This window comes from Sciurus vulgaris (assembly GCF_902686455.1).
Source record: "Sciurus vulgaris genome assembly, chromosome: X".
In the NCBI taxonomy this organism is placed as follows: Eukaryota; Metazoa; Chordata; class Mammalia; order Rodentia; family Sciuridae; genus Sciurus; species Sciurus vulgaris.
Window position 1 is genome coordinate 33,623,918 of NC_136471.1, and position 20,428 is coordinate 33,644,345.

Here is a 20,428-nt window from a genome sequence, read left to right on the forward strand (position 1 = left end):
TCAAACTTGCGATCCTCCTGCCTCAGTCCTCAAGTCTCTTACAGGCCTGCACCACTGTACCAGGCCTTCATTCTTGTCTTTCTTTGGAAGAAAAGATGGAGAGCATCAATTCAAGTAATTTGTTCTCAGATAACCGAACACCTAGAGAAGAATTATCAAGATTTAATACTAAAAATTTATAAAGCATCTGAATCACTGACCCTTTCATTATGGTATATTTTCCCCATTTAGTTGCAAACCATGATTGGATCATTTCAATTTGTTTTATTTACCACAAATCCAAGTTTACACACATACATACATACACAAACACACTTTATATTTACATTTTACCTGCATACCTTACTGCACTCATCTATGCCATTCCGAGGCCTCTGCTGCTCAAAGTCTAGCTTCTAGGGCACAGAGTCATCAATTGCCTACCACTTGCTGTTGACTGCCCTGATTGCTGAGATTTGAATCAGTAGGCCCAATGGGACTGTGTGATTTGTTTGGAATTAAGAATTCTGAACAGTTAAGGAGTGACCTGCTGCTACAACTCAGAAAAGCCCATAGGAATGTGGAAAAGGAGGAAGACTGATTCCTTCCTTCTATCCCTCTACTCTCCCCTAAAAAAAGCCTGGAAGCTGATTAATGGGGTGAGAAAACAGAATTAGGAGCTTTCTGGTGAATCTAGAAGTCACAAACTACAAACGGTGCTAAGCATTTGTCATAGTGAAAGGTAGAACTGATTCCAGTCTCAGTTCCTCAGGATGATGGATCTAAAATCACTTCAGGATGGGAGTAGGAACAAAGCCTGAAAAATAGACTCCTGGTGATTATGGGGAATATGCTTTCCTGTACATCTTGTCTTACTCACAAAATTTGGCTTGAAGGTTTAGGTTTGCCATTTTTCAATCACCCATTTGATTTCCCAATATGATCTCTGACTACTTTAAAGACTTTAATTAAAAAAAAAAAAAAACTTTAATCATGAAAAGACTATTATTTGGCAAGATCATTCCTGCAAACTACTTTACTTCTGGCAAAGTATCTGAAACATCAACAACTTGTTTCTCTATAATATGAGCAAGCAAAAAAGATGAATATATTAAGGGGCATTTCCTTGTAGAGAAACCAGTTTAAAAAGGGAACGTTTATACCTTTGTTTGACTTGTTTAAGTATCATTGATTTTTTTTTTAATAAATGGCAAAAACATACCAGTGTGGGGAACACCCTAAGAGGTTACAGGCTGATAAATGCTATTGCTTCTATTTATGGGATTAGCCATGTGGCCGAAATGGTTATCAATAGAAAGGAGATCGAGCAGAAAATATGAACTTGCTTTTCAGTGCTGATCAAGTAAATATTACTGTATTAAGGTACAAAGAATTGGGGCTGGGGATGTAGCCCAGTTGGTAGAGTGTTTGCCTTGCATGCACAAGGCCCTGGGTTCAATCCACAGCACCACACAAAAATAGATACAAAAAATCAAAAGTGTGTGTGTGTGTGTTTCTATCTTTCATGTATTTATAGACAACTTGAATATGCTTTATTTAAAATGTTTTAAACAAAAGTGTTTCATATTCTGGAATATTTTTATAAATGATTTTACCACTTGAATATCCCTAATCCAAAAATCCAAAATCCACTGGATTTAGTATTAGGGATATTCAGTCTGTACCTCAAAATGTTAGTCATAATGTTGATTCTATATGTTTTTTTCTTATTTCCATGACAATGGTTCACATCTGTTATCAAAATGATAGAACCAGAAGACCCAAAATTACATATTGAGCTCATTTTTTATACCAAGCTCTTTTTAATTGAATAAACATTCATTGAGCATTTACTCTATGTAAAACATTGCTTTTTAAAAGTTACCACAATTATTATGTTTGGCAAAAACTGAAATATTTTCTAGGCAAAAATTGATATGAAAAAATATAACCCAATTAGAATTTGAATTATGATCAAATCTGAAATTCAAAGTTTCAGTGATACAACTGGTAGAATCCACTTGCAGAATCCACGGCCAACAATAAAGAGGGGGCAAAAGAAGTTAAAATACAGAGCAAAACATTTGTGGCACAGAATCAAATTATAGTCTGTGAATTTTTTTCTCAGGTAGAGCTGCCTCACCAAGCAAAGAAGTTTCTCAGCAGTTTCCACTTCCAAGATTAGCAAAGCACATCATTACGATAGAGATGTAAAGGGATATAAAAATTACAGTAAATCACTTCCTGTATCATTCCAATTATGTTTGTTTATTGACTTTTTTTTGCAGTACTAGGAATTGAACTTATAGTCTCACACATGCTATAAACACTCTACCACTGAGCTACATCCCCAGCCTCACAATTAGGTTTAAATACGACACTGAGGTAGGTAGCTCATGAATCTGAGGACAGAGCATGCCTGAAAGGCCACTTGGAAAGAGAAGATGCCCGAAAGTCTTATGATCTTGATTCCCAGCCAGGATGCCCTATTAATCAGTAGTGAAACTGTCCTCAAAGCTCTGCTTCTCTCAAGTTTCTTCATTTGTAAAATGAAGAGATCATTTTTTCATGATCAAAAATAATTTCATTGAACTTGAACAAATAACACAGCAGCCTTCCTAGACTGAGAGACACCCACCCTAAATGATTGCTCATACACTAGAAGTACATGGTTTTCACAGTAAGGAACAATGGTTTGTTTTAAGTAGTAGGGATTGAACTTAAGGGCAGTTCTATTCATTAACCTATACTCCCAGTCATTTTGATTTTTTTGAGACAGGGTCTTGGCTTTGTTATCCAGGCTGCCCTTGAACTTCTGGGTTCAAGTACTCTTCCTGCCTCAGCCTCTGAAATAGCTGAAACCATAGGAATGTGCCACTGCACCTGGATTAGGAATTATTTTTTAAGACATTTCTATGTAGATGGTAGAAAGATCACTAGAGAGAAGGGAGCAGTGGGTGGGGAAAGAGAAGGGGAAAAAAAGTACTGGGGTCAGAATTAGAATGAGATATATTCCATGCTTACATAACTATGTCAAAATGGATTCTGCTGTCTTGTATAACCAAAAATAATCAATCAATAAAAAAAGATTAAAAAGGACATCTCAGACTAGGGTTATAGCTCAGTGGCAGAGCGCTTGCCTAGCACATGTGAGGCACTGAGTTCAATCCTCACCACCACATAAAATAAAATAAAGGTATTTTGTCCATCTACAACTAAAAATTTTAGAAGACATCTCTACGTAGAAATCAGACCCTGCCCCAACAACAGATTGGAAAGACTCTTAAGATACCTTTTTATTCAAAAATTCTAGGATATATGCTGGGTTTCAACTTTTAGGAAGCTTTAAAAGGTGCCTTTTTTAAAGAAATAAGTATCCTAAATCTCTAATATGTTACTAAAAGGGAAATTGGACACAATTTCCTGATATATATTTTTTAATTTCCAAGATGCAGCTATTTAGAATACAGATCTGCATTTTCTTTTACATTTTAGACAGAAGACAGGTATTAAAATAACGATTATGTAGAACAGTGGTAATTGTTCTGTACTTTAACTTTCATCTAAAGGCCTCAAGTCCTTTGTAACCAATAGCTATTTTTTAATGTCATTTATGGATAACTACCATTAACCATATTTTACCTAACAGCAAACTGAAGGACCAAGAGCACATTAAGTTCACACAGCCAAGTCACAGATAGAACTAGAATTCAAATCATATGACAGCAACAGAGAATCTTGTGTAAACCCACCAATGGCTTCTCATAGAGGTCAGAATGAGATTTAGAATGTGGAGAGAAGGGGTAAGAAAGGATGGAGAGAGGGAGATCAATGGATACGAAGTTATAGCTAGATAGGCTTAAGAAGTTCTAGTGTGCTATTTCACAATAGGGTGACTATAGGTAGCAACAATGAACTATAAACATCCAAAAGCTAGAAGAAAGGATTTTGAAAGTTTTTGCCCCAAATTAATGATAAATGTTTGAAGAAGTAGATGTGTTTTAACTGATTTAAACATCATACATTGTAGATATATATCAAAACATTACCAAAAAAATTACATAACTCCATTACTATGTATATTTTTATATACCAGTTAAAGATTTTAAATAAAACCTTCACCATAGCCTGCCTTGTACACTGTACACAATCTGGTCTCAGCTTCTTTTTTCTCAGTTTTTTATTTTTTATTTTGGTAGTTGTTGATGGAGAGTCTTTATTTTACTTGTTTATTTTTATGTGGTGCTAAGGATCAAACCCAGTGCCTCACACATGCTAGACAAGCACTCTGCCACTGAGCCATAACCCCAGCCCCTCAGCTTACTTCTTAGACTTTATTTCTTTTTTTTTTTTTTTTTTTTCCTGCCGTGCTGGGGATCGAACCCAGGGCCTTGTGCTTGCAAGGCAAGCACTCTACCGACTGAGCTATCTTCCCCAGCCCCCTTAGACTTTATTTCTAATCATACTGCTCCAGCTACACTGGCTTATCTGCTGTGCCTCAAACATCCCAAAAAGCTCCTCTGGACCTTTTCACTTCCTGCTCCCTCAGCCTGGGATCCTCCTCCCTGGTATCTCCACATGGTTCACTCTCTTACTTCTTTCAGGTCTTCGCTTAAGTTTCACCTGTGTGGAGAGGCCATCTATGAGCACCTGGCCTTACTATAGCATTGTTTTATCTCTTTCATGTTGTGATCTCTAAGCAAATACTCCTTACTCTTTTTAAAATTTACTATTTTTTTCTAGACCATGAAGGTCCATATTTCATCTACTGCTGTGAGTTCACAGCAATGCCTAAACTCAATGAGATTTTGCAAAATGAAAGAAATAATGCAGATTCTCCAGTGGTTCATCCACGACAATGGTGTTTCTCATAATCATTATTGTAACACCTGTTTTCTTTCTAAAATGTAAATGATTCTTCTTTCTCCTCCTTCTTGCCTTTATTATTTCCTAGATAGAACATAGCTGACAATTCTTCACCTTACTCAGTGAAGGACCTTGAAGAGTGGCCCACTCAGATCACCCAGAAGAATAAAATAGGGAGGAAGCCAAAGGAGGGTATTCTCTGGGATCAGGTGCTGCCAAATCTCCTGAAAGTCCTGATCTGTTTGGATGTATCATATCTGAGCATTAGAGATTTTAACCTCTTGAATCCCTTCTGGAGTAGGAACAAGACCTCTTGTTCAACTGCATCAAAGATGGAAGAAAGACATGAAATTGGAGAACCTACTATCCTCAAAGTAGAAAACCTTTTATCACCTTATATAATAAATCTCGAGTGTTTACCTGTGTGTTACCTAGAGAGTAACTATTTACTGCTAAATTACATGAACCAGAAACTCTGAGAAAAGATGCTTCAAAGGTTAAGAGGCAGAGTAGGTGGGCCAGGAGTCATGTGGAAATGGGACAGGGAAAGCTACTTGACTAAATGTCTCAGACAGAACAGAATGGCAGGGAGAGCAAGGAAAAGGAGAAAGCAAGAGAGCAAGAGACATGCTGTGTCTCACAACTGTTCCAAGCAAAGATGAAAGAAACAGTGGGAAGAAAATCCCAAGACTTGTAAGAATTGAGTTGCACTTAATTATACCCAAATGTCAGGAACTTTGTTCTGCTGAAGAACCCCTACCACTAGGTTGGCAAGCTAATACATCACTCATCTCTCTTCATCATATCATTTTACATTCCTACCAAGTTTTAATATATTACATAGTTCTAGCCTATGGGAAACAGGGTAAAAATCAAATAGCTTTTCTTTAATAATTGTACCATATCTGAGCATTAGAGATTTTTAAAACCATTGAAATTAACACAAAGGCTAGTAAGAATGGTTTAACAATCAGTCTTCTCATTGAAAAACACCGTATTTTCTCAGATTTATTTCAGCACATCATGGCCCTGCTCAAATCTTCAATGATACTCAGTTGCTCACATGAGGAGGCTACATGTCACATCTGGGCACTCGAGGCTCTCCTACAATATCACTAATAATATAAAATAACAACTGCTAGCATGTATTGAGTGTTTTGCTTTAGTCTCTGGCTAAGTGTTTTTCTCATATCATTTAATCCTCATAATAATTTTGTGGCCATGACTATTATCACCTAAGTTTTATGGGACAGAAACTGAGGCAAAGGGAGATACCAAAGGATCAGACAAATTTTCCCTCCCATGGCTACCCATCTTCCCTAACACAATTGACCTGTATTTGTTGCCTCCACATTCACCTTCTCCTTTCTTTTTTTTTTCTTTTTTGTTTGTTTGTTTGTTTGTTGTCATCAGGGATTGAATCCAGGGGCTATTAGCCACTGAGCCACATTCCCACCCCTTCTAAAAAATATTTTATTTTGAAAGGGTCTCACTAAGTTGCCTAGGGCTTCACCAAGTTGCTGAGGCTGGCTTTGAACTCATGATCCTCTTGCCTCAGCCTCCCAGGCAGCTGGGATTACAGGTATGGGCCACCAGGCCCAGCAAGCACCTTCTCTGTTCTGATTCCATTAATTCTAGGTCTCTCCTTCCTTAGGAAGCCTTTTCTGACCCCAGACCACAGTAATCTGAACTTATACAACACGTGGTCTCTGTACCACCTTTAAACAATTAATTACTTTTATTGTGTGTCTCATCTCCCCCAAAAGGTCTTAAGCTATATACATGATACTTCTCTCTCTTTTCTACAATATCAACACCTTGGACAAAAAAGGCATTCGATATCCATTTGGTGATGAATTTGTTTATTCTTAATAGTGCCTGACTCATAGGAAACATCTAATAAGTGGTTTTTGAACAGTGATCAACGAATGAGGAAAAACAAAACATAAAAAACAAATTAGTGAGAAATCCTTACCTATAATAAATGAGTGCTTATCTGTTTGTTAGCTCTAAGAGTCTGGCAGACTTGAAAATATAATTAGACTAACATATGAAAAATAAAATAATTTCTCTTTCTTTTTTGCTAATACATACAGTGACCTCGACTTCCCAACAATTATTTTAATATTGTATGTGCTTTCTTAGGTAAAATCATGTTTTGATTTGTTGCTCTCCCACTGCAGAGGAGAAAAACCCTCCTTTAACAGTCAAAGGGTAATTAAGAACGTTTGGACTCTGGATATGTAACAAATGGCTCTCTTTTCTGAAAAAAAAGAAAGGGCACCAGAAGTGAGTCATTCATCAAGCAGTTGAACTTGCAACCCTGATAACATACCAAGGCGCTTCAACATTTAATTGCTGAGAATGGGGAGGAGGGAACTAGAGGAATGTGATCAAATTGAGCCAAGAAGATGCATAAAGGTAGGTGTCCCAGGAGTTGGCCAAGAATGTGCAACACTTTTTTTTAAATGAAAAACCACCCTCGAGATCAAATTCTTCCTTATTCCATATATCATTATATCCCTTAGGAAAAAAATAGTTCTAAATACCAGGGGAAGGTCATTTCCAATAGCATAGCTATCTAGTCCACATTAAGTTCTTTCACTGATATGGAAAGTTGAATAAAACACAGATGATTCTAGCAGCTATGTGGAAAATATAAATGAAAAGGTTACTCTCAAGACTGGAGTTGCTGCCTAAGCGATCATGTGTTCTCTATGATATCTTAAGCTTCTCTCCAAGGCTTCTTCAGGAATTGAAGTGGGGCGGTGGGGTGTATTGTCATTAACTTGAAAGTGCAAATTGAGAAAATTAATCACTATGATAAAGCTTGTCCTGCTGTAACATAACATACAAAAAAGCAATTTACAAGTGCTGAATTAAATAAGACACTGCACTCAGAGCTTTTCCAAGAGCTGCATTAGGCCAGCCAGCATCCTTTTCCGAGAAAGGAAGTACTCAAGCACCAAGCATTCTGACTTGTGAAGGGAGGTACAGTGTTAGCAGCTCTCCTGTGCTCTGGCTTTTGCACTGCTCACTTCTCAGTCAATAATAGGGCTACTTGGCAAGCACTTTTGGAAAAAGAACAATGGTAAAAAATGGTGCAGAGTATGGCTTAACAATTGACCAGAGCTGAGAAAAAGGTATATATGAAAAAAAAAAAAAATGCCATTATTTTTTAACAGGTCAGTTCCCTGCTACCCCCTCTTTCTCCTAGAGCCCATAACCATCAACTTGAATGTTCTTATAACACTCTCTGGCAGGTACCTTAAGGAAGTTTCACTTTCTAAAGCGGCCTGTATACAAATTACTTTGCCTACATTATTTATATTGCATTATAGGTCACATGTTTGCTTTCTCAAAGGATGTAAAGTAGCAATCTTTTGATTTCCTCTAATCAATTTTACTTTGATCCTTAAGATCCTCATTTCTTCATTTTATTTTTGCATCTTCTCTCATGATTCTCTCTTTCATGCCATTACATTCCTTTATTTCTGACTGTTAAAATGTCCAGGAGCTTCAGATTTGTTTATAAAAGAGTTTGAAGTTGTACATAATTTCAAAAGGCTAGTCCCACATAATTTGGGGGGTGGGGGAGGGAAAAGGTCTCCCCATGTTGCCAAGACTGGGCTTAAACTTTAAATCCTCCTGGCCTTAGCCTCCTGAGTAGCTGGACTGCAGGTATGCATCATCATGCCCAGTTTACATAATTTTTTAAAATTCAGAATGTGAGGAGGGGTAGATATCAGGGATTGAATCCACTGAGCCCCTTCCTAAGTCCTATCTATCTATCTATCTATCTATTCTTTGGGGGGGGGTACAGGGATTGAATCCAGGGATGCTTAACCACTGAGCCATATCCCCAGTCCTATTTTGTATTTTATTTAGAGACAGGGTCTCGCTGAGTTTTTTAGGGTCTTGCTAAGTTGCTGAGGCTGGCTTTGGAAATCACAATCCTCCTGCCTCAGCCTCCTGGGCCATTGGGATTATAGGTGTGTACCACCACACCCAGGTAGAAAATTTTAAATGAATATAGAAACTAAAACATAAAGCTCTAGCTATTCTGGGTTTCTTATTCTTCCAGATGAATTTCATAATTGCTTGCTCTATTTCTGTAAGGTACGTCATTGGGATTTTAATTGGAATTGCATTGAATCTGTATAGCACTTTAGGTAGTATGGCCATTTTGACAATATTAATTCTTCCTATCCAAGAACATGGAAGATCTTTCCATCTTCTAAGGTGTTCTTTAATTTCTTTCTTTAGTGTTCTGTAGTTCTCATTGTAGAGGTCTTTCACCTCTTTTGTGAGATTGATTCCCAAGTATTTTATTTTTTTCGAGGCTATTGTGAATGGGGTAGTTTTCCTAATTTCTCTTTCTGAAGATTCAGCACTTATGTATAAAAATGCGTTGGATTTATGGGCATTGATCTTGTAACCTGCTACTTTACTGAATTCACTTATGAGTTCTAAGAGTTTTCTGGTGGAATTTCCAGGTTCCTCTAAATATATAATCATGTCATCAGCGAACAGGGATAGTTTGAGTTCTTCTTTCCCAATTCGTATCCCTTTAATTTCTTTGGTTTGTCTAATTGCTCTGGCCAGAGTCTCAAGAACGATGTTGAATAGAAGTGGTGAAAGAGGGCATCCCTGCCTTGTTCCAGTTTTTAGGGGGAATGCTTTCAGTTTTTCACCATTTAGAATGATATTAGCCATGGGCTTAGCATAAATGGCCTTTACAATGTTAAGGAATGTTCCCACTATTCCTATTTTTTCTAGTGTTTTGAGCATGAAGGGATGCTGTATTTTATCAAATGCTTTTTCTGCATCTATTGAAATAATCATGTGATTCTTGACTTTAAGTCTATTAATGTGGTGAATTACGTTTATTGATTTCCTGATGTTGAACCAACCTTGTATCCCTGGGATGAAACCAACTTGATCATGGTGCACTATCTTTTTAATATGTTTTTGTATGCGATTTGCTAAAATTTTGTTGAGAATTTTTGCATCGATGTTCATTAAGGATATTGGTCTGAAATTTTCTTTCCTTGATGAGTCTCTGTCTGGTTTAAGAGTGAAACAGGGGGTATTGCAATACCAGATCTTCAACTCTACTACAAAGCAATAGTAACAAAAACGGCATGGTATTGGTACCAAAATAGAAAGGTAGATCAATGGTATAGAATAGAGGACACGGACACAAACCCAAATAAATACAATTTTCTCATACTAGACAAAGGTGCCAAAAATATGCAATGGAGAAAAGATAGCCTCTTCAACAAATGGTGCTGGGAGAATTGGAAATCCATATGCAATAGAATGAAACTAAACCCATATCTCTCACCATGTACGTAACTAAACTCAAAACGGATTAAGGACCTCGGAATCAGACCAGAGATCCTGCAGATTATAGAAGAAAAAGTAGGTCCAAATCTTCACCTTGTTGATCTAGGATCAGACTTCCTTAACAGGACTCCCATAGCACAAGAAATAAAAGCTAGAATCAACCACTGGGATAGATTCAAACTAAAAAGCTTTCTCTCAGCAAAGGAAACTATCAGCAATGTGAAGAAAGAGCCTACAGAATGGGAGAATATCTTTGCCAATCATACTTCAGATAGAGCACTAATCTCCAGAATCTATAAAGAACTCAAAAAACTTTACTCCAAGAATTCAAATAATCCAGTCGACAAATGGGCTAAGGAAATGAATAGACACTTCACAGAAGAAGATCTACAAGCAATCAACAAACATATGAAAAAATGTTCAACATCTCTAGTAATAAGAGAAATGCAAATCAAAACCACCCTAAGATTCCATCTCACCCCAATTAGAATGGCGATTATCAAGAATACGAGCAACAACAGGTGTTGGCGAGGATGTGGGGAGAAAGGTACACTCATACATTGCTGGTGGGGCTGCAAATTAGTGCAGCCACTCTGGAAAGCAGTGTGGAGATTCCTTAGAAAACTTGGAATGGACCCGCCATTTGACCCAGCTATCCCACTCCTTGGCCTATACCCAAAGGACTTAAAATCAGCATACTACAGAGACACAGCCACATCAATGTTCATAGCTGCTCAATTCACAATAGCCAGACTGTGGAACCAACCTAGATGCCCTTCAATTGATGAGTGGATAAAGAAACTGTGGTATATATATACAATGGAATATTACTCAGCCATAAAGAATGATAAAATTATGGCATCTGCAGGCAAATGGATGAAATTGGAGAATATCATGCTAAGTGAGATAAGCCAATCTCAAAAAGCCAAAGGACGAATGATATCGCTAATAAGTGGAGGATGACACATAATGGGGGGAGGGAAGGGTTAGTGTTAGGGTTAGAGTTAGGGTTAGGGAGGGGGGCAAGTATGGAGGAAGGAACTACTGTATAGAGGGTAAAGAGGGGTGGGAGGGGTGGGGGGAAGGGAAAAAATAACAGAATGAATCAAACAACATTACTCTATGTAAATTTATGATTACACAAATGGTATGCCTTTACGCCATGTACAAACAGAGAAACAACATGTATCCCATTTGTTTACAATAAAAAAAAAAGAGGAAAAAAAATAAAGTATTTGGGAGTCAACTTTAAAAAAAAAAAAAAACATAAAGCTCACTTTAAGAGTCACCAAGCTGCCCTGCTTTTATTCCCTTTCGACCTCAAAGGGACCTACAGACCAGCATCAAGCCACAGTGCATCAAGGCAACTCAGATAAAATACAAAAGAAGAAACATGGCTTCCATAGGCTATTATTTGCCAATGAGTCATGATTAATATCTAGATTCTACTGCAGCAACTTACTGGCTAGCCTGCTGTGAATTTGTATGGACTCTCAAAAGTTTGGATTTTCTAAAAAGAAAAGGCTCTTCTCTCAACTCTGCCAGCTTTGGCCCTGTGGTGCTAGTTTCTAAAGTTATCAAAGCTTCTCACCAGTGTGAGCTGAAGGTCCCAGCAGGCAGGACACTCTGGCTGTACCAAGGATAAACCCGCCTCCAGTATCGGGAAAATGACTCAGATAATAGCACACCTGATTCATCTTCCCATTTGCTTGAGATTTTTTAATATTCTTCACTCAAAGATTAACATGGTAGAAATTTCCCTTTTGGCATGCCTTAAACTTTGTGAGCCCTTTGCCTCCATTCCACCTTTGCCTTGCCCAACTGTCTGAGTGCTGGGTCAGCTGCTCATCTTACTAGTATGTTTAGCTTCTCTACTATGCCTAAACCAATGTGGTCTTGAAGGAGGAAGAAGTAATGTGATCCTTCAACCTGCAACAGGCCACATGAGAGTATAAGCCCTGGTCTCTCAGTATGCCTTGTTGATTAGCCTGGACGCCAGGTTACAGTCTGACAACTGTAAACTCGTTACCCATTTCCAATTCTTTGCCACATATCATCCCTCAGAAAGTTCTGGCTGGATCTTCCTCTCATGCCCATTCTAGCTGTGACAAATCTGAAATATAATACTACTGCTTTGGCTTAGAAGATGAAAAGATATATGTTTAGCTCCCAGAAATCCAAATGAAGATCTATAGTCCATATGGAGAAGGGCAGCGATAGATGAAATCCATAACCAGAGACAATACCCAAAACTCATTATGACCTTCTCATTGCAAAATACCCCCTATTATTTTTGTTCAAAGCTGTGTATCCTCCTATGACCAATTTGGTTGATTCTCCTTTTCCTTTCTTTGACTACTGTTTTATCATAAACCAGTGTTTTATTACAAATTCATTGTTTATATGAATTATATCTTGCACACATACAAAACTAAGTAGGTGGCCAAGGCCAGGTGTGGTGGCACACACCTGCAATCCCAGCAACTCAGGAAGCTGAGGAGGCAGGAGGATTATGTGTTCAAAGCCAGCCTTATCAATTTAGTGAGGCACTAAACAACTTAGCAAGATTCTGTCTCTAAATAAAATATAAACATGGAGGGGATGAGGCTCAGTGGTAAGGCACCCCTGGACTCAATCCCCAGTGTGGGTGGGTGGAAGGAAGGAAGGAAGGAAGGAAGGAAGGAAGGAAGGAAGGAAGGAAGGAAGGAAGGAAGGAGAAAGAAAGACAGGTAAGAAGTGGCCAAAATATGATCAACTAGGACAAAAAGAAGCAAAGCAAAGAGCTCAGGTATACAGTGAAAAAGCAACAATTAGCTGGAGACAAGTAGCACTTGTCCACTTCAACTGGACTATGTGATCACCAGGTTGCCCCAGATCCACCACCCACTCCATGAATTTATGGTTCCTGCCTGGCCCTTCTAAGTGCTACATTTTTCAATCTTGGACTGATTATATGTTAGATTTCTATTGCTATTACAACAATTACCACAAACTTGGTGGCTTAAAACAACTCAGATTTATTATCATATATTTTTGTAGATTAGAAGACCAACAAGGATCTCACTGGGTTAAAATCAAGGTAGGGGAGAAACCATTTCCACTTTATTGCTTTTCTTGGCTTCAAGAAGCTACCCTTATATCTTGGTCTGTGACTCCTTTCTCTAGATAGAGAAAAAAAGCATCTCTTTTTATCCCTGTTTCTTTTCTTGTATCTCTTTCCTTTGCTTTCCTTTATTGCCTCCTTCTTCAGTTTATCAGAATCCTTATGATTACATTGGGCTCATCTGGAAAATTCCAAAGTCCTCCCTATCAGTGGACTAGCAACTTTCATTCACTTTTAACATGTAAGAGAACATTGACAGGCTCCAGGTATTGGGCCATGGATATCTTTTGGGGGTTTGTTAATCTTCCTACCACATCACTCAATCAGTATTTCCCAAAATTATGAAAGAAAATACAAAGCATGTACATGTTTACAGGAAATTGGACTTTTATTTAGAATATATGGGCTTCTTAAAAAGGCGAAAAGTTGCCTGTAAAGCAAATTATAACTCAAAGTTATTAGATAAATGATTCAAAGGAATGTCATGGTGAATAATTTTGCAAATATATTAATTTCCTAAGGTCTTGTTTTATGAATCCAAATTTTCATGCAGTATATTTACTAAGCATTGGGATAAATCTTAAATATGAGTAAAATATTTTAATGTTTTGAGGCTGTTGGGGGGAATGGAGTCAAAAACTATAGAACTCAGAGATAGAGTAATTTCTCATGTTCTATAGCACAGTAATGATAGTTGACAACAATTAATTGTATATTTCAAGATAGCTAGTAGAAAAGATTTTGAATGTTCCTAACACAAAAAAATGAACATTTGGGGTGATAGATGTGCCAATTACCCCAATCTGGTCACTGCATTGTATACGTGTACTGAAATGTCACATTGTATCACATAAATATGTACAATAATTATCGTTTAAATATTTTTTAAATTATAGAACTATTTTCTGACAATTTTCACAGAATTATAACCTGCACGCATGCATTTCTGAGCCTGATAACTCTGGCAGAAGATATATAATAAAAACTTGGTGTTCATTTTGCTAGTAAGCAAGATAGTATACTGGTTAAGAGTAGAGTCTCCAGGACTGGGGGAGGGGGAAAAGAGAGGAGGATTGGGAAGATAGAAAGGGTAAGCCATGATCAACACACGATATATGCATGTACAAAAATGTCACAGTGAAACACAGTAATTTGTTCAATCAATATGTGTTAATAAAAACAAAGAGTGGAGACCCTGTCAGCAGACTACCTTGGTTCAAATCCACCTCTGAAAATGTGGAACTGTGTGATCTTGGGTAAATTACTGGATTTTCCTGCACTTTGCTCACCACTTCTTAAATTAAGAATGATATTAGCACCTACTTGATGGGGCCACCATGAGGTCAAAACACTCAGTATGTATGCCTGACATACATCACATATTAAGTCCTTTCCCCCTGACCATATACCAGGGATTGGACCCAGGGGTGCTCTACCACTGAGCTATATCCCCTAGCCCTTTTTGTTTACTTTGAGACAGGGTCTCACTAAGTTGCTGAGGCTGGCCTCAAACTTGCCATCCTCCTGCCTCAGCCTCCAGAGTTGCTGGAATTACAGGTGTGCACTACCATGCCCAGCATAGGTTACCTTCTTATCACCATACACTAAGGCCTCTGCTTAGGTGCAGGAGATATACAGGAAGCATCATAAAATTTGGATTATCTTCAGGGCTTGCAAATGAAAGTGAGAACAGGACATGACTACTAAAGGGAAAGCAGCAGGGAAAATATTAAGTTAAAATTTGAGTCCTCCCTTGATAGACCCATGATTTCTGCTTGCAGGCTATTTGAAAGACAGAATGACCTTCAATACGTAATGGAAGTGTGAATCATCCTCCACAAACCACATGATCTTACATTGAATATCTGAAAGAACAGTTATATTTTGTATCAGGCAATAATTTGTTTTTCTGCTCAGAACCTTCAAGTAGCTTGTTAGTTTTTTGTTTTTTTTTTTTTTTTAATGGCTCTTCACAGCCTCCTGAACAAAAGCCAACCACACATCCAAGGAATTCAAGGCTCTGTGTAATTTTTTCCCCCTTTAATGTTTCCACTTTTGTCTCACAAAAACCTCTTCCACAATTGACTATTCCGGCCAAAATACAAAACTTTCTAGCTAGGCTATTTTGACCACTTTGAAATACTGCATTGAATAGGAATTAATTTGGTATATTTTTACCTAGTCTGGAGGCCACTGAAGACCAGCAACTCCCATCTTAGATATTCATGTATTTCCCCAGAGTGACAGTATTTAATAAGCACCTACTTAATACTTGCTAAACAAATGGACTACCCTACCCTTCCACTCATTAAATCCATTTCCGCACATGAATATCTGATATGCCTTTTTTGCAAAGCTTTTTTCTTCATTCAACTGATAACCTCCTTGTTAAACTTTCTGATTCAGAAGATAATAATGATATTGTACTTCTTTTTTTCCATGGGGCACGGTGTATTCAGATTGAACCCAGGGCACTCCACCACTGAGCAACATCCCTGGTTCTATTTTTTTTTATTTTGAGATAGGGTCTTACTAAGTTGCTGAGGGTCTCACTAAGATGCTGAGGTTGGCCTCAAATTTGCTGTCCTCCTGCCTCAGCCCCCCAAGTCACTGCAATTACAGGCATGTGCTACCAGGCCCGGCTTACGTTTCTTTAAAAAGTTACACTTCTGAGGTTTATCCTGAAGTTTCAGATTTTTAAAACTACACACACACATCCATGCGAATTCTCTCATTAAAGTATTGTGAGGGGCTAGGGCTCACTGTAAAATAAAGAGTTTCCAGACAACTTATACCAATATTCTTAGTATGATGGAATAATAAGTACTTCCTACCTTCATGGTAACTGTGATGGTGCTATTTACATTTGCTTTATGCAACCAACCTTGTTTTATTACACCACCTTTCTGAGAACATAAGGAAGATGAGTCCTGTAATAGAACAAAAGCCATCAGTAAAACAGCAGTTGGTCAGCTAATGTGGGGTAAGGGGTGGCATGAAACTAGGCCCTATCCCATTTCCTAATTAAAGCACAGTCCTCTCTCCCCAGTAAAGATTTAAAATTCGTGACTGTAAAATGAAAGATCCTGCACCATGCACACAGGAGGCACTCAATAATGACTGCATTGTAAGGCTGTCTTCTATGAAAGTCTTCTGCATTATGCAAACAGTCAAATTGTACCTCAAAATGTCACCAACATGTGGGCCATCTGTCCCAAGAGGGATCTATTAGGCAGGAGAGTCCAGATGAGTCACCATACCACATGCCCAACACAAGAACAGCAATTCTATGCTTACCCCACAGGTGGGGGAAACATGTCTATATACAAATCACAGCCCATTTCACTTGATTTTTTTTCCTTCAACTCCATTTGAAAATGAAACATTTTTTAATATTAAAGACATTAATTAGTTTGAAAGCTAGTCACGGATAACTCAAAATCAGCTCTTTCCCGCACCTTTTCTCAATTCCCTGTGGAATCTTTTTCAGCAGAAATGACCTTGAAGAAATCAGTACAGACCCCATCATTACCTCATCTTTTTCACAGTCCTCATCAATTTCAAATACATGATTAGGAATCTTTTCTGGTCTCAGAGATTTGCTGAAAATGCAAGAGAATTATCTTAGACACTGAACAAAATAGAGCAAAATCAACAATAGATGAATAAAAGCAAGATAAGCAGACTTCTTTCTTTCATAAATAGGAAAATGCCAAGACATCAGGAAGAGAAGTCCCTTTATCCTTTCCAAACACTGATTTTTTCCCCCTCCCTGGAGTAAACTTATATTGTTTTGTTTGTTTGTTTGGTGCTGGCTTCATGCATGCTGGGCAAGTGCTATACTACTGATGTAGACCCCGCCCCGCCCTCTGCATTTACTTTTTAAAAATTACTAACACATGTTAATTGTATAATTAATGAGTTTCACTGTGACACTTCCTTACACCTGCATTATTTTTTTTACCCAAGATACTTTACCACAGAGGTACATCCACAGCCCTTTTTATTTTTTGTTTAGAGACAGGGTCTCATTAAGTTGCTGCAGTGGACCTGGAACTTGCAATCCTCCTGCCTCAGCCTCCCAAGTCACTGGGATTACAAGTGTATGCCACATGCCTGGCCTGCCTTACTTTTTATATAATGACCCCACTTGTGCAGCCAGCAGCAAAAATATAACTAAGCCCAGATAATTAGGGAGGACAGAAGTTGCTAAAAGCAAATGTGCCAGAGTTCTTAGCAGTGACAGGACTGAATCTTTTCCCAAGTCAAAAAGCAACAACAAACATAGTGTATTTCTGGCTCTTCCATTAGTTCGCTTTGCGAATATGAACCAGTCATTTTAGTATTGTTTTGTTTTCTAGGAAAGTTCTTAAAAACTGCAAAAAGCTACATGAATGTCTTACTTCTTTTGTTTTCTAAAACATTTCCTATATGGTATTTTGTGAGGTTATTAGTAGTACAAATGATAAGTGGAAGAAAAGGGAGGTTTGAACAGGCCGAGTGGCTGGTCCAAGGTCACTTAGCTCACAAACGTTATATATGATTTGAACTATGTATGACATTCTGGCTCCCAGGACAGTATACTCATGTCAGTCCTTCAACTGACTTGATAAAGATATACTTTTTTCAAGGGGTTCCTCAAATTAAGCCAATATCCTCTAACTTTTTCATTGACATCACCAGAAAATACACACATCATCCAGAATTAACTAAAGATTATCTTATGATCAGTACAGACACACCAAAGCCAAAGAGTGAATTCATACATTTTGGAAAGAATTTCAGTGAGAAAAGTTAGGACATGTTCAATCTTTATAGTCCATACTGTATTTACCAAACATACTACTTGTTTGAACTTTTCCTTTATTATTATCACTGAGAAGTTTCAGAGGTAGTTAAGAAAGGTAAAAAGTTTACAAATTCTCTGTTGGTTTTTCCTGAATTTCAACTTACCATGGCAACATTCGAAAGTCCCCAGAAAAGTCTTCATACTTGTAGTTTACCACATGCCAATCTGTGCTATAAGTTTTAATGCACTAAAAGAAAATGGAAATCTTTAATTTATAATATAGGAAAACTGTACACACACACACACACACACACACACACATATATGTACTTTTTAAAAGTCTGATAATATACTGATAGATTTTTAAAACAACTTGGGAAAGACTGGTATTGGGATCTTCCTACAGGGATCAACTATATTTCTCTAACTCAACCAGTTAATAACAAATCCCAATTCATATGGGTCTTTTGAATACTCTGACTCCAAATTCAGGGAGCACCCAAATTCAAAAGAAAAAAACTATTAAGAATGTGTGCTACTTCTAAAAATGTTTAAACCATATCCTCTGTATCACAGCATACAGATTTGTGATGTAGGTCAATTAAGTGAAGGGATTTTACTTACATTGAAGGAAAAATATCTGAAATATTAAATGTAAATAAATTTCAATTTGAAAAAATACACATACATGTGAGATAAATGTTCTTCTGTGGCCATTAAGCACCTTACCTCTCTGACAAATAAACTCTGGGCTCTCTTTTCAGCATCTTCTGGTACAGTAGACTGCACTGTTCTGCGTTGACGACCTATCACTGAGATCTGGAAGACAAAGAACATTCTTGTTATAAGAATTGGCTTGGATACTGCAGTTTTTATTCTTTGAAGAAGTGCTTGTGAACTCACAGATATATCTTCCATTGGGAACATAAGCAGGTCTCTGAGGGGGTCACTGTAAATCTGAGTTTTCCTTTGGGTGATAACATTCTCATAGTCCAGGGGCTCTACAACTTTGGCCTTTTCCTTTATAAGAGACAAAAATAAAGTTATTGTGAGCAAACGCAGATGAGAGAAACGCATCTCTATGCACTAAAGATACATTATTTCACAAAAGAAGGAATTATTAATACTAATAAGTATTTAAAGGAGACATTTTCACAAGATAGTCTCCATGACTACGTGTGCACACAACAAACACATGCAAATAGAGTCCCCCTTGCTAAACACAAGAGTTCTGGAGAAATAGCACCTTACTATGCTTAATCTCTATGCCTTAAAAAATATTTTTGAACTTTTTCAAAATTTGCTTTCTCATTATAGATGGACACAATACCTTTATTTAATTAACTTATTTATTTTTATGTGTTGCTGAGGATTGAACACAGTGCCTCACACGTGCTAGGCAAGGCTCTACCACTGAGCTACAGCCCCAGTCCGTGAACTTTAATAAAACAAAAAAAAAATGATAAGATTTGGAAGCCTGTGAGCTGACATTTACTGAGTATGCATTATTCACTAGGTAACTGAAGAGGAGAAAGTGTCAACGTTCATATGCCTTCTCTGTGCCAGGTACATGATCCAAAGACTGCACCAAGTTCCAGGATAGCTGGGGCAAGTGTGAGTATTGGAGATGCTTAATCCTGTGAGCAGGGCATAAGGGGTGAAGTTAAAGTGGCACAGTCAACGGACCCCTAGTTGAGTTGGTCACTGATAGCTGAGCTCCAGCATTAGGTTAAAGTTGAAAGAGGCAGTGGTCAGTGAAGCTGAGAAATCCAGCTTTTATTAGCCCTTTCTACATGTCAGGCACTGTGCTAAGTGCTTTCTGAACATTTTTGCATCTAGTACTCATAATAACCCTATGAAAAAGGCTTAATCATTATCCCCATTTTACAGATAAGGAAGTTCTTAACTCAGGTTAAGTAACTTGCCCCCCTTCAGAGCTGGAATTCAAATCCAGGTCTGGTTGCAAAGGTGCTACTCTTTTTCCTTCACATGGCCCTTCCTCCGTTCAGAAATACACAAAGATATTAATGTGCAAAGTACTGAACTTAGAATAGGATCCCACTACTTCACCATCCTATCATTTTCTCCTTCATGGAAGGTACCATGATCTAACATCTATTTTGATCTTTCTGCCTATTTGCGGGCAGGGACCTTCCTTCATATGTTCACTGCTCTAACCCCAGCACCTAGAATAGCATTTGGCACTTGACAGGCATCCAATCATTAAATGTAGACTTAACTTTGAAATGTTCAGATTCAATAGGAACCACATCTTGACCTGTTATTCTAAACCAAGTTGGGCATTTATTAGTGATTTCTACTAATGATGATTTATTTAAATG

The 20,428-nt window shown here is 37.7% G+C and overlaps 1 protein-coding gene across 2 annotated transcripts in view; it reads right to left on the reverse strand.

The window, feature by feature from the left end:
* DOCK11 (dedicator of cytokinesis 11) overlaps positions 1–20,428 on the reverse strand; it is a 184,681-nt gene that overhangs the window by 121,156 nt on the left and 43,097 nt on the right. For both annotated transcript variants that reach the window (XM_079123323.1, XM_079123324.1), the window contains exons 2-6: positions 18,990–19,106; positions 18,816–18,905; positions 18,251–18,333; positions 16,830–16,899; positions 16,132–16,227 (exon numbers count right to left, since the gene is read on the reverse strand). In XM_079123323.1, the coding sequence (XP_078979449.1) occupies positions 16,132–16,227; positions 16,830–16,899; positions 18,251–18,333; positions 18,816–18,905; positions 18,990–19,106 (456 nt within the window). The remainder of the gene's footprint in view (positions 1–16,131; positions 16,228–16,829; positions 16,900–18,250; positions 18,334–18,815; positions 18,906–18,989; positions 19,107–20,428) is intronic.